Source organism: Tursiops truncatus, chromosome 2 (assembly GCF_011762595.2).
Source record: "Tursiops truncatus isolate mTurTru1 chromosome 2, mTurTru1.mat.Y, whole genome shotgun sequence".
Classification (NCBI taxonomy): domain Eukaryota; kingdom Metazoa; phylum Chordata; class Mammalia; order Artiodactyla; family Delphinidae; genus Tursiops; species Tursiops truncatus.
This window is the reverse complement of record NC_047035.1, coordinates 113,441,792-113,462,301: the sequence shown is the minus strand read 5'-3', so window position 1 is coordinate 113,462,301 and position 20,510 is coordinate 113,441,792. Positions and strand designations below refer to the sequence as shown.

At 35.8% G+C, this 20,510-nt stretch overlaps 1 protein-coding gene across 11 annotated transcripts in view; it reads left to right on the top strand.

Moving 5' to 3' along the window:
• MYO9A (myosin IXA) overlaps positions 1–20,510 on the top strand; it is a 268,571-nt gene that overhangs the window by 141,293 nt on the left and 106,768 nt on the right. For all 11 annotated transcript variants that reach the window (XM_033851931.2, XM_033851933.2, XM_033851934.2 and 8 more), the window contains 3 exons: positions 3,833–3,908; positions 16,521–16,664; positions 18,168–18,207. In XM_033851931.2, coding sequence (XP_033707822.1) covers positions 3,833–3,908; positions 16,521–16,664; positions 18,168–18,207 — 260 coding nt within the window. The remainder of the gene's footprint in view (positions 1–3,832; positions 3,909–16,520; positions 16,665–18,167; positions 18,208–20,510) is intronic.

Below are 20,510 nucleotides of genomic sequence, written 5' to 3'. Positions count from 1 at the left end.
ATTGCATTACTAATATTAAGGAAAGGCCTGAAGTGATTATATTTCAATATGCAGAAGAAAAGAATTCATATGGCAAATAGAAAATGATAATTTGTCATAAGGATATTTGGTGTCCATGACTTAGGAACTGAATAAATGAAACAAAAACAATGCATTCAAATATGTAAGAAAATAAAGTTGTTCAAAGTTCTAACTGAATTTGTTGATCCAAGACATATGTTTTCCAGTAACAGTTTTTATGTGGGTATAGATGTATGTCTTCAGTTCTGTTGGGTATATACTTAGTAGTGGAATTTCTGGGTCATATGGTAACTCTGTTTAATTTTTTGTTGAACTGCTAGACTGTTTCGCAAAGTGACTGTATCATTTCACATTCAGCAGTGTATGCAAGTTTCCAATTTTTACGTGTCCTTGCCAACACTTACTATCTTCCTTTTTTTATTATAGTCATGCTAGGGGGTGTGAAGTGCAATCTCATTGTAGTTTTATTTTTATTTTTTTGCGGTACGTGGGCCTCTCACTGTTGTGGCCTCTCCCGTTGCGGAGCACAGGCTCCGGACGCGCAGGCTCAGCGGCCATGGCTCACGGGCCCAGCCACTCCGCGGCATATGGGATCTTCCCAGACTGGGGCACGAACCCGTATCCCCTGCATCGGCAGGTGGACTCTCAACCACTGTGCCACCAGGGAAGCCCTCATTATAGTTTTGATTTCATTTCTCTGATGACTAATGATGTTGAGCATCTTTTTATGTGCTTATTAGCCATTTGTGTGTTGTCTTTGGAAAAATATCTATTCATACTCCGTTCATTTTAAAAGTGGGTTATCTTTTGTATTATTCAGTTGCAAAAGTTCTTTTTATACTCTGGATTCAAGCTTCTTATCAGATATTTGATGGGCCATTTTCTGTTGATACCATTTTGTGGGTTGTCTTTTCACTTTCTTGATATAGTGTCCTTTGAAGCACAAAAGTATTAGATTTTGGTGATGTCTAGTTTCTCAGTCTTTCTCTCTGGTTGCTTGTGCTTTTGGTTTCATCTCTAAGTAACCATTGCCTAATCCAATGTCAGGAATATTTACTCCTATGTTTTAAGAGTTTTATACTTTTAGCATTTGTATTTTGGTCTTTGATCCAACTTCATTCTTTTCCATGTGGACATATAGTTTTCCCAGTTTTTGTTGAAGAGATTATTCTTTTCCCATTGAATTGTCTTGGCACCTTTATCAAAATTTAGTTGATGATAAATGTATTTCTGTACTCTCACTTCCTTTCCATTGACCTATTTGTCTATCTTTATGCTGGTGCCATACTGTCTCAGTTACTTTATCTTTGTAGTAAGTTTTTAATTCAGGAAGTATGAGTCTTCCAACCATGTTCTCTTTTTTCAACATGGCTATTCTGGGTCCTTTGCATTTCCATATTAATTTTAGGATCAGCTTATTCATTTCAGAAAAAAGAAAAAGGCAGCTGGAATTTTAATAGAGATTGCATTGATCTGTAGATGAATTTGGGGAACACTGCCATCTTAACAATATTAAGTTTTCCAGTCCATGAGCATGGATGGCTTTCCATTTATTTAGGTTTTCTTTAATTGCTTTTTATGATGCTTTGTAGTTTTTCAGTAGATATTTTATATTTTTTGTTCAATTTATTCCTTTTATATTATTTTATTGCTATTATTAATGGAATTGTTTTCTTAATTTCATTTTCCAATTGTTTATTGCTAAGTTGATTTTTGAATATTGATCTTATATCTTATAATTTTGCTAAACTTGTTTAATAGTCCTAATTTTTTGTGTGAATTACTTAGGATTTTCCACATACAAGATTGTTATCTCAAAGATACTTTTACTATTTTAAATATAGTTGTGTCTGTCTGTTAATCCCATACCCCTATTTTGTTCTTCCCTGCTTCCCTCTCCTCTTTGGTAACCACATGTTGGTTTTCTGTATCTGTGAGTCTGTTGCTGTTTTGCATATACATTCATTTGTATTTTTTTTAGATTCCATATATAAGTCATATAAAGTATTTGTCTTTCTCTGTCTGACTTACTTCACTACGCATAATATTCTCTAGGTCCTTCCACATTGCTGCAAATGGCAGTATTTCTTTTTTTTTTTTTTTATGTCTGAGTAATATGCCATTGTATACATATACCACATCTTCTTAAGCCAAGTGTTGGTTGATGGGCATGTGGGTTGCTTCCATGTCTTAGCTATTATAAACAGGGCTGCTATGAACATTGGAGTGCATGTATCTTTTCAAATTAGTGTTTTCATTTTTTCCAGATGTATACCCAGGAGTGGAATTGCTGGATCATATGGTAGTTCCATTTTTAGTTTTTTGAGAAACCTCCGTACTGTTTTCCACAGTGGCTGTACCAATTTATATTCCCACCAATAGTGTATGAGCACTACCTTTTCTCCACATCCTCGCCAGAATTCATTATTTGTGTTTTTTGATGATAGCCATTCTGACCGGTGTGAGGTGATATCTCATTTTGGTTTTGATTTGCATTTCCCCAGTGATTAGCGATGTTGAGCATCTTTTTATGTGCCTGTTAGCCACCTGGGTGTCTCCTTTGGAAAAATGTCTATTCAAGTCTTCTGCCTATTTTTTTTTTTAACATCTTTATTGGGGTATAATTGCTTTACAATGGTGTGTTAGTTTCTGCTTTATAACAAAGTGAATCAGTTATACATACACATATGTTCCCATATCTCTTCCCTCTTGCATCTCCCTCCCTCCCACCCTCCCTGTCCTACCCGTCCAGGTGGTCACAAAGCACCGAGCTGATATCCCTGTGCTATGTGGCTGCTTCCCACTGGCTATCTACCTTACGTTTTGTAGTGTATATATATATGTCCATGCCTCTCTCTCACTTTGTCACAGCTCACCCTTCCCCCTCCCCATATCCTCAAGTCTGTTCTCCAGGAGGTCTGTGTCTTTATTCCTGTCTTACCCCTAGGTTCTTCATGACATTTTTTTTTTCTTAAATTCCATATATCTGTGTTAGCATACGGTATTTGTCTTTCTCTTTCTGACCTACTTCACTCTGTATGACAGACTCTAGGTCTATCCACCTTATTATAAATAGCTCAATTTCATTTCGTTTTATGGCTGAGTAATATTCCATTGTGTATATGTGCCACATCTTCTTTATCCATTCATCCGATGATGGGCACTTAGGTTGTTTCCATCTCCGGGCTATTGTAAATAGAGCTGCAATGAAAAACTACAAATAGAACTACCATATGACCCAGCAATCCCACTACTGGGCATATACCCTGAGAAAACCATAATTCAAAAAGAGTCATGTACCAAAATGTTCATTGCCCATTTTTTAATTAGATTTTTTGTTTAAAAAATATTGGTAATTCTTGAGGAAGCAATTCGTCATCTTTGATTCTTAGTGTCTTTATATGTAAGATTAATTGATCTCTAAAATCTGTAGTTTATAGGAGCAATATCCTGTTGCTGAAAAATGGTGCAAAGGAATCATTAGGAATTTTTTGAATATTAAAATAAGAAATGAGTTTGTATACTTCTAGACATTCAGCCCAGTTACCCTTGTATTTCCTGATAATATTTAAATGAGAGAAGAAATTAAAGAATTTATTATTAAATTCCCGAATTGGTTTCATTGTTGACTAAGTCAAATTTATAAGTAACAGTCATGGGATTGGTTCATATTATTATTATTTAGACATTTCTGATATGTTTAGCAAATATTTACTATTGAAGTATATTAATTTCATTTGTTCCTAGAAAAATTATTTCATGTTTAGTTTATCTTAGCACTGATTGAAAGTTTTTGCTTTCTCTATGCTAGGTATAACTCGGAAAAATCCCAGAACACCTCTTTCTGATCTTCAGGGAATGAATACTCTAAATGAAAAAAACCAACAGTAAGTATGTTTGACTTAAGTTTTCAAGGACGTAAAGAAGAAATAACTAGAATTCTTATTAATACTTCTGTGGCTTTAAAAGTATGCAGTAAATCGGGCCTTTTTTTCTTTTAATTTCTTAAAGCTTTTGTAAATGGTGTAATAAGTTAAAAAGGTTAGAGTTAACAGTACAGTAAATTGTCTAAGATTGCCTCTAGTAAAGTGGTTGTACAATGTAAAAAAAGTTTCCCCAGGATAATTAAAAATGAGTGCATAGGTTTTAATTTCTGAGACCATTCTTGCGTTTTAAATGTCTTTTGCAAAAGTAATGGGTATTCTGCTTCTTTCCATGGAGAAATCTTATTGGTAAGTAATAATTGAGTAGTTTGATTTACAACAAATTGTCTGATACCTTTTCTTGATGAGTGTGATACCCAAAGCTTACCTTTTACCATTTTCAATGAAGAATTCTTAAGTAAAATTTGAAAGTAACAAATGTAAGTAATTTTTTGAGTTTGTAAATAAAGCTCCTTTTCCTTTACACATACTGTTTTATAAAGACTGTACTTTAAATGAGCAAAAGAGCATTGTTTAGTGTCTAGAGTCTGCTGTGTACATTTTAAACATCAAGAGAATTGAGCTTCTTAGTGTCCTGGTAAGATACAAGATTAGGATGATCAGTCATTTAAAATTAAAGTATAATTTCATTGATCAGGTTTTCCATTTTGAGTTACTATGTCTTTCTAATATATATTATCACTTCTCTGCTCCATAACTTTTTTTTATAACTCTTTATTGCTTATTACAAGAAGTCTAGGTTCACTATTTTAACCTGCAAGAGCTATCACAGCCCAAGTATCCAACCTCAACTGTACTTATCTTTAACGCCAGCAAATTGAACTACTGGCTGTCTTTATAATAGTGCATGCATTTTGTTTTCTTAACAGTGACAGTTGGCTGACGATGAAAATCACCATTATATGTGCATGTTAGATTTTACCTAAGAACAAATTAGATCATTAATCCGGTGACCTGTGTACCTTTTTTATTTCAATCTATTGGCCGTATTCTCACCCTGGTCATTAGAGATCCCTAGCTTAAGGAACTCATTTTCTTGATTTGGGTAAAAAAAGGAACTGTGCCTTGTTGCATTTCCTGAAGCAATTTAATGGTTATAACTTTCCTAATTCCTAGTTTTTATTTTTGTTTTTTTCTTGGCCACTCGCGCAGCTTGCAGGCTCTTAGTTCCCCGACCAAGGATTGAACTTGGGCCACCGCAGTGAAAGTGCCATGTCCTACCCACTGGACTGCTAGGGAATTCCCAGTTATGTTTCTTTGTACTGCTTTCAATTTTGGATGCCTGAAGTGATCTATATGGGCTTCTGTTTTTTATATGTCAGTTGGAATAGTCTGATATATTGGTTTAAGATTGGTCTGGGCTCAAGCAGTTAAGGTGATTTTAGGCACTCATGGAATGACAAACTGATTTTGTAAAGATGTGTATAAGCTCATTTTTGAGACCCTTCCTCACAGAGAAATTTATCACACCAGCTTGATTCTTTTCCTTTGCGTACAATAAAGAAAGATAAAGAAAGATATGTGGCATTGAAGTAATGTTATCAGGAAAAGGCCAGCTAGCAGTCTTAACAAGAGAGCCTCCCCGCTTGTGTTTGTTGTATTGGTGAGTTTATTTTAGACATATTTTAGAGAAAATTGGTGAGAAGATAGAGAGGATCGAACAATAGATACTCAGAAAATCAAATCAGTCATGAAATCATGAGCTTGTATCTACTAAGTGGAGTCTTTTGGACCTTCCCTATGGAACACTCCTAATAAGTGACTTAAATGAAAGAGTGGAACATCCAATTTGCTGGTGATCTAGGACTAAGAATTGATGTAGTCTGTATAAAAACAAGGAAACGCAAATGTAAAACTATTTTTAGCCAGTGCAAATATTCCTCAAGTGAGAGAGAAAACTTTCATCAATGTTGAGTGGGCAGTTGCTTTTTGGTAAGAGGGTATAAACTGGAAACAGATGTCTTTGTATCAAAATATGATTTGAAAAAAGTACAGAGCCTATAATTACATATCATGAAGCAGAGATGGTAAATAGAGGCTGCTGAAGTGACACTTAATGTGAATAACTAAAAAGACTGCCCTGGTTTCAAAGATACATTTGTTCCTAGATGGAAAAAGCTCTTCTGAATAGTTGTAGAGAAGATTGTGTGAAGAATAAAATATACTACCCTATACTGGGAAAATATGCCTTTGGAAACTTGTTATTTAAGGGGCAAAAAGAATATTATCAGAATTTATTGTAGACAAGGACATAATGAATTTGCACATTGTGGAAGTATATGGTATGTTTTATAATTAAATGGGGTCTGCTGTACTATCATGCTAATACCAGGGCATTAAGGAACTAGAATAAGTCTCATTAAAACTCGTGGGTTATGACACCATTTTTTAGGACTTTGGCTATATTGATAACCACATATTTGAGTACTGGGATAAACCTATCCTCTAAGAGTTGACTATGTAGCATGTGTGGATCCTGATTTCTGTTCTTAATGCAACTGAAAACTCACTGTCTAAAGTGTTATTTTTGTTTAAATTCAACTTTTCCTCTTGATCTGGGTAAATGACTGCTTACCATCTGAGACATTGTATTATAAAATGCAACAATGAGAACAAAAATAAATACTTTTTTTGAAGGATAAGTCAAATAATTTATTACTAGGGTTTTTTAAGTAATTATCATATTTAACATGATTTATAAAGGTGAATGGATTTCAAGGTTCTCTTAGAACCAATATGACTTGATGTCACATAAAACAGCTTGGAGTAATTTCTCATATGTTACAGCCAGATAAATCTCATGGCATTTGATCATGTCTTAGAGTGTATTTTGTTTACCCTAATGAAAAAATACAGAACTTGGTTATTAATGTAAGCAGTTATATGTGATTAGCAGTTCATATAATAATAGCAAATTAGTAGTATGAAATAATACTCATATTTTAGTATAAGTTTAAAACATTAAGTATTATAGGGCTTCCCTGGTGGCGCAGTGGTTGAGAGTCCGCCTGCCGATGCAGGGGACACGGGTTCGTGCCCCGGTCCGGGAAGATCCCACATGCTGCGGAGCGGCTGGGCCCATGAGCCATGGCCGCTGAGCCTGCGCGTCCGGAGCCTGTGCTCCGCAACGGGAGAGGCCACAACAGTGAGAGGCCCCCGTACCGCAAAAAAAAAAAGTATTCTATGGTTGTTTCAAAAGTCTTTTCCAAATTTTTTCACTTTAATATATAGTATGTTGGTTATCCTAAATGATATTTGTGTGTTTTTACATAGTTTTGTTTGTCCTTTGTTTTAAAAATTAGTGGCTTTTTTACTGGAGCATTATTTGCATGTAACTCCATTCCTGAAGGTCAGATCGTTCTTGAGAGAAAAATAAAGCAATAAATTAAGACAGAGACAACTTCTCGTTCTGCCAGATCATTTGTTTATTTAACAAGTACTTCGTGCCAGGTCGTGTGGCAGAAACTGGAGATTCAATATTTTGTGAGATAGATGTGATAAGTGATATGATGGGAGAAATATAAGATACCATGGAAACATAGAGGAGGACTTTTAAATTTTGTATGCCAGTACTGTATTTAAAGAATTGGATATGGGGCCAGATGCCTCAGAAATGTTTTTCAGAAAAAGAACCTTTTAAACTGTTATCTGAGTGAAGAGTAAGGGTGAGCCCTTTGAAGAGGAGGGTGATGTTTTATAGGCAGAGGAGCAACCTGTATGATGGTCCAGGAGCAAAAAGAGAGCTCTCTCTAGAGAACATGGCACAAATAAAGAATGAAAAGAATGTGAGTAAGAAGAGAGAAATGATGAGAGTCGACTCTAGAAAGACAAATAGACATAGGCTAGTTCATGTGGGGCTTTGTTAGCCGTATTGGAGAGGCTGTACTTCATCTTAAGGGTAATGAGAATTTATTTAATGCTTTTAAGCAGGGGACTGACTGATATTTCAGAAGAATCTCTATGGTTGCTTTATGGAGAATGATTTGGAGAGGCCCTGGATTGGATAGCAGTTCTGGCAAGAGATGATGGCTTGCAGTAGGTGGTCATGGGTACACATTGATGTGAACCTGTATTAAGGAGGAAAATTGAAAATCTATATGTCTCTCATCTGATTTTATGAGGATTCAATGTTTATGAGAAGTCTGTGTTGGATTTTCTGTGCTTTGTGCAAATAATTTTTGTATGTATGCAACAAATATATGACAGTGATCTAATGTATATATAAGGAGTACGTTGTATATAGAGAACAAAGACGTTGTGTATGCCATCAATCTTAATAACAATGTGCTAAGCTAAGGGAAGCCCCTAGAAAAACTGAGACAGATACCTACGTCAAGTCATTTCACTGAAATAACCAACTGGCACAAAGATTTTTAAGTACCCACAGAGCTTTTTCTTTCTCCCCAGCATCCCATTGATTGTCATCTCTTAAAAATAGGCACAGCCTATTTTTGCTTTCTTTCACTTCCAACCTTCTACTTCACCATTGAGCCTGCCATTCTAATGCTGGGACTCTTCCTGTTACTCAGTGTGTAAAATACCAGTAAAACCTTTTTGCTGTATTTTAAGCCTTTACATAACACATAGGAGAAAGAGCACGGGTTTGGGAGTCGCCAAAAATTTGTTCTTGGCTCAGTTTATCTTCGTATTCTGAGATTGTGGCTCTTGTAGCCTTCGTTTCCTGAAAAGAGAGGGTGGGGGGAATCTATGTCTTATATAAAACTTGTGGAATATACTGGGTGAGGAGACAGAGTAATTAAGGATGATTTCTCGATTTCTGGCTTAGTACTTAAGTAGGGAACATAAAAGAGGCAACAGTTTTGAAGAGGGAGTGATAGTTTCAGCTTGCACATGTTACTTTGAGATTCCTGAGAGATCTTCATCTAGAGAGAGAGAATAAATCATTGGATATACAGATGCACTCAGTTGATTCTTGGGCTAGAAGATGTATTTTGTTATTAATCGGGGATCTCGGTGTTTAGTTGGTGACTTCCAAATGTCTGCTATCTCTAGATTGTTTCTCTTGGGTCAGTCAGTTTTCCCTGCCTATAGCTTTTAAATCTGGCTACTGATGTTCTAGCTATGTAGCTGGGCTTCTCATGATTCCATACGCATACTTCCACTTAATTCCTCCTATTTTCAGTGTACCTCACCCACCCCTACCTTTAGCTATGCCTAATGTCTCTGACTTCTCCTGAGATTCTGTGTTTCCAACTTTTCTATAAAGTAAAATCTTTGAATGGTTTGAGGAAGGGAATGTTACTTCACTATATAGGGTAAGAGTAAGGATCTAGGTCATTTTTAAAGACTTTCAAACTAACTTCCTATTTTTAGCCCCATTCAGCATCACCCTTGCAGTGGTACCAGTTATCTCTAATATCTGACCCTTTCCAGAGTTCTGAATGAGAACAACTTACGTTTTGTTGTTTTAGCCTCTCTCCCACTCCAAACCCCAGCCTCTACACACACACACACACACACACACACACACACACACACACACACACGAGCATATGTGTATTCTCAATCATGCCTACCCCTATAGACTCCCCTTTTCTATGATTCTGACGTACACATATACTTAGGTTTTAATTTTTTCTAGTCTACTACATCTCTTATTACATGTCTGTCAACTTTAAACTTTTACTCTTCCTTGTCCCTTGCATAGTCTTCCTTCTTACTCTTTGTCCTTGTGAATTTATGACTTTGTCAAATTCGTGGTATTTCAGCTGGAGGCTGACATAAACAATTGCTATGGAGTATGCTATGGCAGCTTATTATGGGTTTCCCTTTTGCAAACACCAAATAGTTTATTTATAAATGTAGCTTATTTAAGAATGTTATCCTAGGGAGCAGGAGGGGGGATATGGGAATAAAAAAGGGAAAGATGGAGAATCCATACAAGAATCAATGAATGAGTTGGCCACTGGTTGCTCAACCCTGTGGGACCAACTGAGAAGCTTAATGATTTGTGTCTCAGGACCATCTATTTGCCTTGAGGAAGAAAAGAGGAGAGACTAATCCATTGCTCCAGGGGTTGCTAGCCCCACAGAGAGTTCTGCTTGTGTAAGTGCAGAGCAGAAGCCTACATCAGACAAGAGGCAAGTGTCTGGAGTCTGAAACTAGGTGCTGCCAGCAGCACCTGTTTGACGCTGGACAAAATTTGTGTGTATGACTAGTTACAGTACCATTTGCAATAGCAGCAGCTAGAATAAGAGGTAAGACTTACGGGATTTGAAATGGAACATAAGAAGTGTGCACTATACATGTTTAATAGGAAGCTTTGATTCAGTCTTTATACATTAAGGTAGCATTTGATACAAGAGAATATACAAAACACACATGTACATTAGGAAGCATATCAATAAAATGAATACCACCCAAGTTCGGAACCAGAAGATTATTAGTATTGCTGCAGCCACTTTTTTATCATATATTTTCTGATCATTCTCCCTCTCTCCCCACAGGTAACTGCTATCCAGAATTTTATGTATACCATTACTATGCTCTAAAAAATAGTTTTACAATAAACGTATGTTTTTCTAAGCAAAGAGTCATTTGGCTTAGCTAGTTTTTGAGTTTTAGAAATACTAATATATAGTATGTGGTTGCTGTGACTTTTCTCCTCAGTAATATCTATCTAAGATTCATCCATCTTGTGGCATGTAATTTGTTCTTTTTAGTTGCTATATAATATTATATAGTATTGGAGGGCATGGGGAGTTATTGTTGAATGGGTACAAAGTTTCAGTTTGGCTAAAAGTTCTGGAGATAGATAGTAGTGATGGTTGCACAACAATAAATGTGCTTAGTGCCACTGTATTGTACACTTAAAAATGGTTAAAATGGGGGCTTCCCTGGTGGCGCAGTGGTTGAGAGTCTGCCTGCCAATGCAGGGGACACGGGTTCGTGCCCCGGTCCGGGAAGATCCCACATGCCGCGGAGCAGCTGGGCCCGTGAGCCATGGCCGCTGAGCCTGTGCGTCCGGAGCCTGTGCTCCGCAACGGGAGAGGCCACAACAGTGAGAGGCCCGCTTACCGCAAAAAAAAAAAAAAAAAAAAATGGTTAAAATGGTAAATGTAGTTAAATGTATTAATTTTTTCTCTATTATTTGTCCTTTTAATAACTTATTTAAATAATTGTTTCCTCAGTCCAAAGTCACCTATTCAGCCAGATTTTCTTCTACACTTTGGTGGTGCTTATATCCATTTCAACCCTAAGCTTTTTTGACAGTTGTTTTAATTTCCTCTGATCATGTACAGATGCATCTTGAATTAATTTCATCTTCTTGTAGAAATCTCTGCTGGCATTTTTTTGATCAGAGGGGTTTGTTCTCTAGATCTATCACACAGCTGTCTTTACCTTTGTATTGGTCATTCCTTATGTTATTCTTCTGTTTTGTATCAACAGTTTTTTCTACCATTATTTCCTTTTATATATCTACTTTGTAAACTTTTACAGAGCATATTCTCTAGAAGCTCCATGAGAAAGTATATATAGGAGGAACATGTTTTTGATTCCTTGTATAACTAAGCATGCATTTATTCTGCCCTCACACTTGATCGGAAATTTGAGTGCGTATAGACTCTTGGTTGGAAATAACTTCTTTTCAGAATTTTGAAGACACCGCCACATTTCCTTTTAGTTACAGCATTGCTGATTTCTGAGGCCTTGTTTTAAATAGCTTTATTGAGATATAATTTACATACCACAAAATTTCACCCACTTAAAGTATACAATTCATTTAAGAGTTGGCCAACTATTCCAAAATCTAATTTGGAACATTTTAGTCAGTTCAAAAAGAAGTTTCCTACTTACTAGAATGTTTCCTTTTCTCGTACTGTCACTCACTGTAGGTAAACATGATCTACTTTTTGTCTCTGTAGATTTGCCTATTCTGGAAAAAATATATATTTTTTGGAAATTTTATATAAATGGAATCTACAATATGTGGCCTTTTATGTGAGACTTCTTTCGTTTAGCATAATGTTTTCAATAATCTACGTTGTAACATGTACCAGTACTTCATTAATTTTTATGGCTGAGTAACATCTCATGTTATGAATATTTTGGTTACACATTTATCAGTTAATGAACACTTGGGTTCTACTTTTTGGCTATTATGAATAATGCTGCTGTGAACATTCATATACAAGTTTTTGTGTGGACGTGTTTTCAGTGCTTTTGAGTACATGCCTAGGAATGAAATTGCTGTGTTATATGGTTACTGTCTATTTTGTTTAACATTTTGAGAGTTTGCCAAACTGTCTTCCAGAGTGGCTCGGACATTTTACATTCCCAGTAGTAATGGGTAAGGGTTCCAGTTTCTGCACATTCTTGTCATTTTGTTATTGCCTGTCTTAGAGGGAATGAAGTAGTATCTCATTGTAGTTTTGATTTGTATTTCCCTAAATGATGATGTTCAGTATCTTTTTATGTGCTTATTAGTGATTTGTATATGTTTTTTGATGATTCATATATCTTCTTTGAATAAATGTCTATTTTGTCCATTAAAATTTTTTTTGGTAAATATTCCTTCCATGTATATAAATATAATTGTCTTAAAACTGTATCATGCAACAATATTTAGATTTGATAATATATGCAGACAGCTCTTTATGCCATTAAATACTGTTCTCCCACATGGTTTTTTTTTTAAACAACTTTTTTGGAGTATAGTTGCTTTACATTGTTAGTTTCTGCTGTACAGCAAAGTGAATCAGCTATATGTATACTTATATCCCCATATCCCCTCCCTCTTGTGTCTCCCTCCCACCCTCCCTATCCCACCCTTCTAGGTGGTCACAAAGCACCGAGCTGCCCTCCCTGTGCTATGTGGCTGCTTCCCACTAGCTCTCTATTTTACATTTGGTAGTGTAAAATACCAAATGTAAAAATAGAGAGTCAATGTCACTCTCTCACTTTGTCCCAGCTTGCCCTTCCCCCTCCCAGTGTGCTCAAGTCCATTCTCTACATCTGCCTCTTTATTCCTGTCCTGCCTCTAGGTTCTTCAGAGCCATTTTTTTTTTTAGATTTCATATATATGTGTTAGCATATGGTATTTTTCTCTTTCTGACTTACTTCACTCTGTATGACAGATTCTAGATCCATCCACCTCACTACAAATAACTCAATTTCATTTCTTTTTATGGCTGAGTAATATTCCATTGTATGTATGTGCCACATCTTCTTTATCCATTCATCTGTCGATGGACACTTAGGTTGCTTCCTTTCTATCATATCACTTTGTACATGTCTCAATTACAGAAGTTATCACACTTATTGTCACTGTTGATATATGACAATCTCTGTCCCCTATTCTACTAGTCTGTTCATCTCAGACTCATCTCTGTCCCCTACTAGTCTGTGAGTGGGACCACGGCTTAGTCTTCTTCATTCCCCCAGCACCAAACACAGAGGCCAGCACGTGCTGAGATGAGGATGCTGCATAAGGCCTCTTGTCCCACTTAGGGCTGGAAGGAGCAGGGCAGAGGGGTGGCAGAGAGAGATTAAAGAAAAAAATGAAGGAGAGATTATGGAAATCATAGGGAGGTCAAAGTAAGGGGATAAATGAGACAAGAGGGGCAGCATTTGTATGAAGCACTGGGATTGGTAATATGAAGACCTTGCTCAAAACAGGTGGGGTCAATTTAAAAAACCAACATTTCTTCAGCACCTACTATGTGTGGGTAACACTATGTTAGACACTGTGGGGATATAAAGTTAAACAAAACACCTTTCCCTATGATTTGGTTGGGAAGATAAGACAAAGACTGGCAACATTCATGCATACAAATACAAAGTTTTAAGGTTCTTAAAGTTCAGTATCATTTTCAACTTCAAGACATTTAATATGAAGCCCCTCAGCAGTCAATAAGATATTGTTTTAAGAAATATTAGATATGGAAACTGACTTGCCTAGTTGAGATCTCAGCAAAGCTCAACAAGCCTAGACTTGAAACAATTTTCTTATAAAGTGAACTAAGACAGATTGACATGGAAATGTAAATTTTAATACCATTTAGGAGTAGTTCTCATTTCTGTGTCTCAAACTGTATATTATGAGCCTTTTTTTTTTTTTTTACCATCCCTGAGTTCTCTCTACTTTATTTTTTTTAAAATTTTTTTTTACATCTTTATTGGAGTATAATTGCTTTACAATGGTGTGTTAGTTTCTGCTTTATAACAAAGTGAATCAGTTATACATATACATATGTTCCCATATCTCTTCCCTCTTGCGTCTCCCTCCCACCCTTCCTATCCCACCCCTCTAGGTGGTCACAAAGCACCGAGCTGATCTCCCTGTGCTATGCGGCTGCTTCCCACTAGCTATCTATTTTACATTTGGTAGTGTATATATGTCCCTGCCACTCTCTCACTTTGTCACAGCTTACCCTTCCCCCTCCCTGTATCCTCAAGTCCCTTCTCTAGTAGGTCTGTGTCTTTATTCCTCTCTTACCCCTAGGTTCTTCATGACATTTTTTCTTTTTCTTAGATTCCATATATGTGTTAGCATACAGGTATTTGTCTTTCTCTTTCTGACTTACTTCACTCTGTATGACAGACTCTAGGTCCATCCACCTCATTACAAATAACTCAATTTCGTTTCTTTTTATGGCTGAGTAATATTCCATTGTATATATGTGCCACATCTTCTTTATCCATTCATCCGATGATGGACACTTACGTTGCTTCCATCTCCTGGCTATTGTAAATAGAGCTGCAGTGAACATTTTGGTACATGACTCTTTTTGAATTATGATTTTCTCAGAATATATATCCAGTAGTGGGATTGCTGGGTCATATGGTAGTTCTGTTTTTAGTTTTTTAAAGAACCTCCATACTGTTCTTCATAGTGGCTGTACCAGTTCACATTCCCACCAACAGTGCAAGAGTGTTCCCTTTTGTCCACATCCTCTCCAGCATTTATTGTTTCTAGATTTTTTGATGATGGCCATTCTGACCAGTGTGAGATGGTATCTCATTGTAGTTTTGATTTGCATTTCTCTAATGATTAATGATGTTGAGCATTCTTTCATGTGTTTGTTGGCAATCTGTATATCTTCTTTGGAGAAATGTTTATTTAGGTCTTCGGCCCATTTTTGGATTGGGTTGTTTGTTTTTTTGTTATTGAGCTGCATAGGCTGCTTGTAAATTTTGGAGATTAATCCTTTGTCAGTTGCTTCATTTGCAAATGTTTTCTCCCATTCTTTTGGTCTTGTTTATGGTTTCCTTTGCTGCTCCCACATGATTTTTAATGACCTTATAGACTTCCATGGGGGTGGTTATAATATAACTTCTTTCATTTATTTCCAATTGTTGTTTATTTAGGTTGTTTCTAATTTTCTTGATATTGATGAAAATTTTTGTAGATAAAGTTTTGCATGTTTGATTATTATTTTATCTTCTGTTGTTCTTAGTAAGAAGCTTGACCAGAAGGACAGAACAAAGCTATTACAAGATTTTTAAGATATTGTCCTGGCTATCTAAAAAGTAGTATAGTTTAAATAAAGAACTAATTGGAAAATAAATATTTTAAGGTTATATTCCATTTTTCAAAAGCAGGAAGTTTCAAAAATAGTACAAAGGAAAAAAATAGTTCATGGAGTCCTATGTACCCTTCACTCAGTTTTCCTTAAGTGACATCTTATATACCGGTAGTATATTATCAAAACCAGGAAAGTTACATTGTTACATTAATATTAATTAGACTACAGTTCTCACCATTTAAAAAAATCTGTGTGTGTGTGTGTGTGTGTGTGTGTGTATGGGTAGTTTTTTGCAGTTTTATCCCATGTATAGATTTGTGTAACCAACTCCACAATCAAGATACCGAGCTCTTTCATCATCATAAAAGAATTTATTCATGCTGCTTATTTGTATTATCCTTCTTCCATGTCCCTTTCCTATCCTCTAGCACCCACTAATCTGTTCTTCATTTCTGTAGTTTTGTTATTTTGCGAATGTTATATAAATCAAATTATATAGTATGAAACTGTCAGGGAGAAAAAACTTTTCATCTGCCTTCTTAGGTTCAGTGGCTGCGGGCCTGTAAATTAAACTAATGAAAGACAATTAACAGGAGAAGAAGCATACAGTTTTTATTAATGTTTTACGTACATGAGTATTCTCCGAAAAGAAGTGAAACTCAAAGAAGCGGTTACACTCAGTGACTAATATATCCTTTTTCAAAAGGAAAGAGGGTTTGGGCTTCAAACACAGACAAAAGCCATGACATTATATTTTAATACATTATATTATTTACTGCTTGTTAAGTGGTATATTTAAAGGTATTAGCTATATGATGTGCTCACCTTCATGCACATTTGAATGTGAATGTGCTAGAATCCGTAGAAATTTTTTGTTCTGAAAGAGTAAAAGATAAGCCAAATTAATCAGTAATCTCTCTGATAAAACCATTTTCTGCTGGTTTAGCATTTTTTCTAAATTTTAACTTTAGTGTTTAAAGTTTTATTTTACTTTTTTAAGAAATGTATAGAGTTTTAGGGATGTCTCAATTAACAAAGCACATTGTACTCTATTTAATTTTTACAGTGAAACATTTGATTTTGCCTGGAATGGCAGAACTGGGATTCGCCAGAGCAGACTATCCAGTAACACCTCCTTGCTTGATAAAGATGGGATATTCGCTAATTCAGCTAGCAGCAAACTCTTGGAGAGAGCCCATGGAATTCTCACGTTAGTATTGATCAATAATGTGGATTGCTTTTTATGACTGATTTAAAATTTCTGGCTAAAAATGAAGAGAGGTGATCATGAAGCATTATTTTCATGAGTAGAATTTTGAGTGAAACAAGACTCAAAAGTAGTCAGAATTTAGAGCTGTGACAGTCTCCTGTATTATAAAGCTGGTGTTTGTTTTCATCTCACCAGGAGAATCAGACTGAATATACTTATTATGGAGATGACTCTTTATTGCTCTTTAACAGACCCTACATCCAGAGAGAGCAAAAACTGATAGCTCTTTTTAGGATTCCTAGTCTTTAACTTCAGTTGTCCTTTAATTCTAGCAATCCTAACAAATTGGGCAGGAAAATCCCTTATGAAGTGGTGAATGGGGCCATATACAGTTTACCCCTCAACACTGCATGGGTTAGAGGTGCCAACCCTCTGTACAGTCAAAAATTTGTGTGTTTCCTGTAGTCAGCCCTCCATATCCACTGCTCCTCGGTATCTGTGATTCCACATCCACAGATTCAACCAACCTCAGATCAAGTACAGTAACTTGAAAGACAATTAACAAGAGAAGAAGCATACAGTTTTGAAAAAACTGTTGAAAAAAAATTCCACTTATAAGTGGAACTGCACAGTCAAAACCTGTGTTGTTCAAGGGGCACCTGTATGGTGATATATAACACTTAACCCAAGCCTGCCATTCCTCCTTACCTGATTTAGAACTGGTTTGAGGACATAGATATAACCATGCATGGTAGACAAGTAAAAAGTTCTTAGCTACCTATATCAACATATTTCAAACACTTCCAAAGCATATTTTTTGACCACTAGCTGGAAGTGTGACTGAATTGGATTCCTTAATCCCTAAATCATCGCTTAACAGTGTTAATAGGCTCAATTTGTATAAGTCTTGCTATACTCCAGAATTAGTAGGTGAAAGAGCTTAGATTCAAGCCAAGGTCTTCCTGACACCCCAGCCCATGTTCATAAGCATTGGGCTTTATTCCCTGTATGTAGTCATTAAAAATAAAAAAGATTTGATATAAGTGTGATACTGAATTATGAATAAGGGAAAAAAGGGCAAAGGAGAATTTTTAATTTCTAAAAATGGAAGATCATGAGTCTTAGTGAAAAGTACATTTTAAAAATTCATGAAATTAGGCATCTATTTAAGTTTAAAATGACAGAAACAATGCCTCTTTAGGTTTAAGAATGCAGAGCCCTATTAACATCCAAAAGAAAATGAAACTTCAGCTTTGAATGTACATTATGTTACTTATCATCGGGCTTAAATGTGTTTGTACCTGTATTACAAAGCAGGCATCTCTTTTCTTCTCTTATCCGTCCTTCCCAAAGGTGACTGCTTAGTTGAGTTAGACAGTGTTTTCATTTAGGCGACCTATAACTTGGAAATGGGTATATAATCTGTTGTTTTAGTAGAGACCTTGAAATCATTCGTCTCTACCGTGTTTTTTTTTTTTCCTAATGTATGATTTATCTCTATAGGAGAAACAAAAATTTCAAATCCAAGCCTGGCCTTCCAAAGGTGAGTATTACGAAAAAAATTTTTCTGTTACTGCCCCATTTCATAATTATTTTTTTATTATTCATGCAAATGATCTTCATAAACAAAAAAAGAAATATCTTATTTGTACCCAAAATAGAGGTTAATTGTGTATATTCAGTTGAAACCATTTTAGAAATAATGCTGGATGTTATGAAATGGCCAAGTTTAATGGTTCAGGTAAATATTTGTGATATGTCCCATTTTCTAGTGTTTGAAGAGCTTCTGAATATAAATGTAAATTTTTGTTGAGTAATTGCATCTTTGCATAAGATCTTTTAATTTCTCCTTGAGTCAGGTTAAGATAAAATTCTGAATTTTATCTGATTTAAAAATAATTTCTAAGTAATGCTTACCTAACTCTCATCATCGTTAACATTAGTTAGCCAGGTTTTTCTGTAAAGGTCCAGTTAGGCTTGCAGGCTTATCTGTTCTGGTCTGTGTTATAATTACTTAGCTCTGCTATCATAGCACAAATGCAGCTGTAGACAATATGTAACTGAATGAGAGTGACTGTATTCCAATAAAACTTCATTTATGGACACTGAAATTTGAATTTCATTTAATTTTCACATGCCATCATATATTATTTAATTCTTTTTGCAACCATATAAATCTTATAAAAACAGTGGGCAGGATTTGACCCAGGGGTTGTAATTTGCCTACTCTAATCTACATTCCAAAATATTTATTAAATTTACTAAAGAAAGAAAAATCTTACTGAGTTTTTCTTTCTCTTGTGCTCTCCCAAAGAAGGAGTCCTGTCGTTTGTAACTTTGTTAATGGGCATAATTTCAAAATTCTAAAAGAACTGAAAAAGAGCTATTTATTGTCATGATTCTCTAGTTCAAGAAAGAAGAAAATGAATCTGTCTTTAATTTTCCTTCTACTTAAGTCACCTTATATTTCCAAAGAAAATTTAATGTACTGCTGATGTGGTTTGTGGTAGTGACAAATATGTTTTAAGCCACAAAGAAAAGTTACCTAAGTGGTTTGTGATTATGGTCTTACATGAAACAATTTTATGTAGCGAGAAAGAGAGGAGACTACATTTATTGTCAAATATTCATTATCATTCATTTGTCTTTCTTTTTTCCTTCACTGTCTCTCTAGCCTTTTTGTATTTTGAATGCCACCTCTGGACCTAGTGTTTGTGCTGTTCTTTACCCTCTCCTCAAATGGATAAATTATTTCTTTTTAATTGTAGTATAGTTGATTTACAATGTTGTGTTAATTTCTGCTGTACAGCAAAGTGACTCAGTTATACATATATATACATTCTTTTATAACTTCTTAAACTTTACATGATAGACAACAAGAATATGTTGGATACATCTGAAGTGAACGATTCCATTCAATCATCAGTCATGGGAATCCCATCTATTTCTCAATCTTTTAAATTTAAATATGGCTAATCTTTTGTTTATTTTAGTGTGTCTTGTGTATTCAAGTACATATATTTAATATTAGAGAGGCAACATAGTCTGTGAGAATATAGACCTTGGAGTCAAACTGACCTACATTCAAATGATGGATCTGTTACCTGCTCTTTGATTTTTTAAAAAATTAATTATTTTTTGGCTGCGTTGGGTCTTTGCTGCTGTGTGTGGGCTTTCTCTAGTTGCAGCAAGCGGGGGCTACTCTTAGCTGCGGTGGTGCGTGGGCTTCTCATTGAGGTGGCTCCTCTTGTTGCAGAGCATGGGCTCTAGGCGCGCAGGCCTCAGTAGTCGTGGTACGCGGGCTTAAGTAGTTATGGCGCATGGGCTTAGTTGCTCTGCGGCATGTGGGATCTTCCTGGACCAGAGCACGAACCCGTGTCCCCTGCATTGGCAGGGGGATTCTTAACCACTGTGCCACCAGGGAAGTCCCTGCTCTTTGATTTTTGGAGTTGGTTCTCGAACTTGTCTTAATCTCTGTCTCTTCATTTGTAATACGGAGGATAATATATGTTAGGATGAGAGATATATATTTGGTATGTGCATGATTAGTATTCAATAAATAATAAGTATTTTCTTCATATTTGCTGCCAGAATGTTAGAGCTGAAGCTGTGGCTCATCTGTGTACATACATGTAGGCATGATGTGTGCTTTGTTTAGTAACCTCACTCTTCATCTTACTTTCCTACCCTTCTTTAAATATGCCTTATTTTTTCTAATTATGCTTAATGAGTGTTTGTGTTTTGCTTGTTTCTTTCAGTCCATTTCAAACCAAGGCAAAACAAGTATATATTAATAAAATTAAAGTGGCGGGCTTCCCTGGTGGCGCAGTGGTTGAGAGTCCGCCT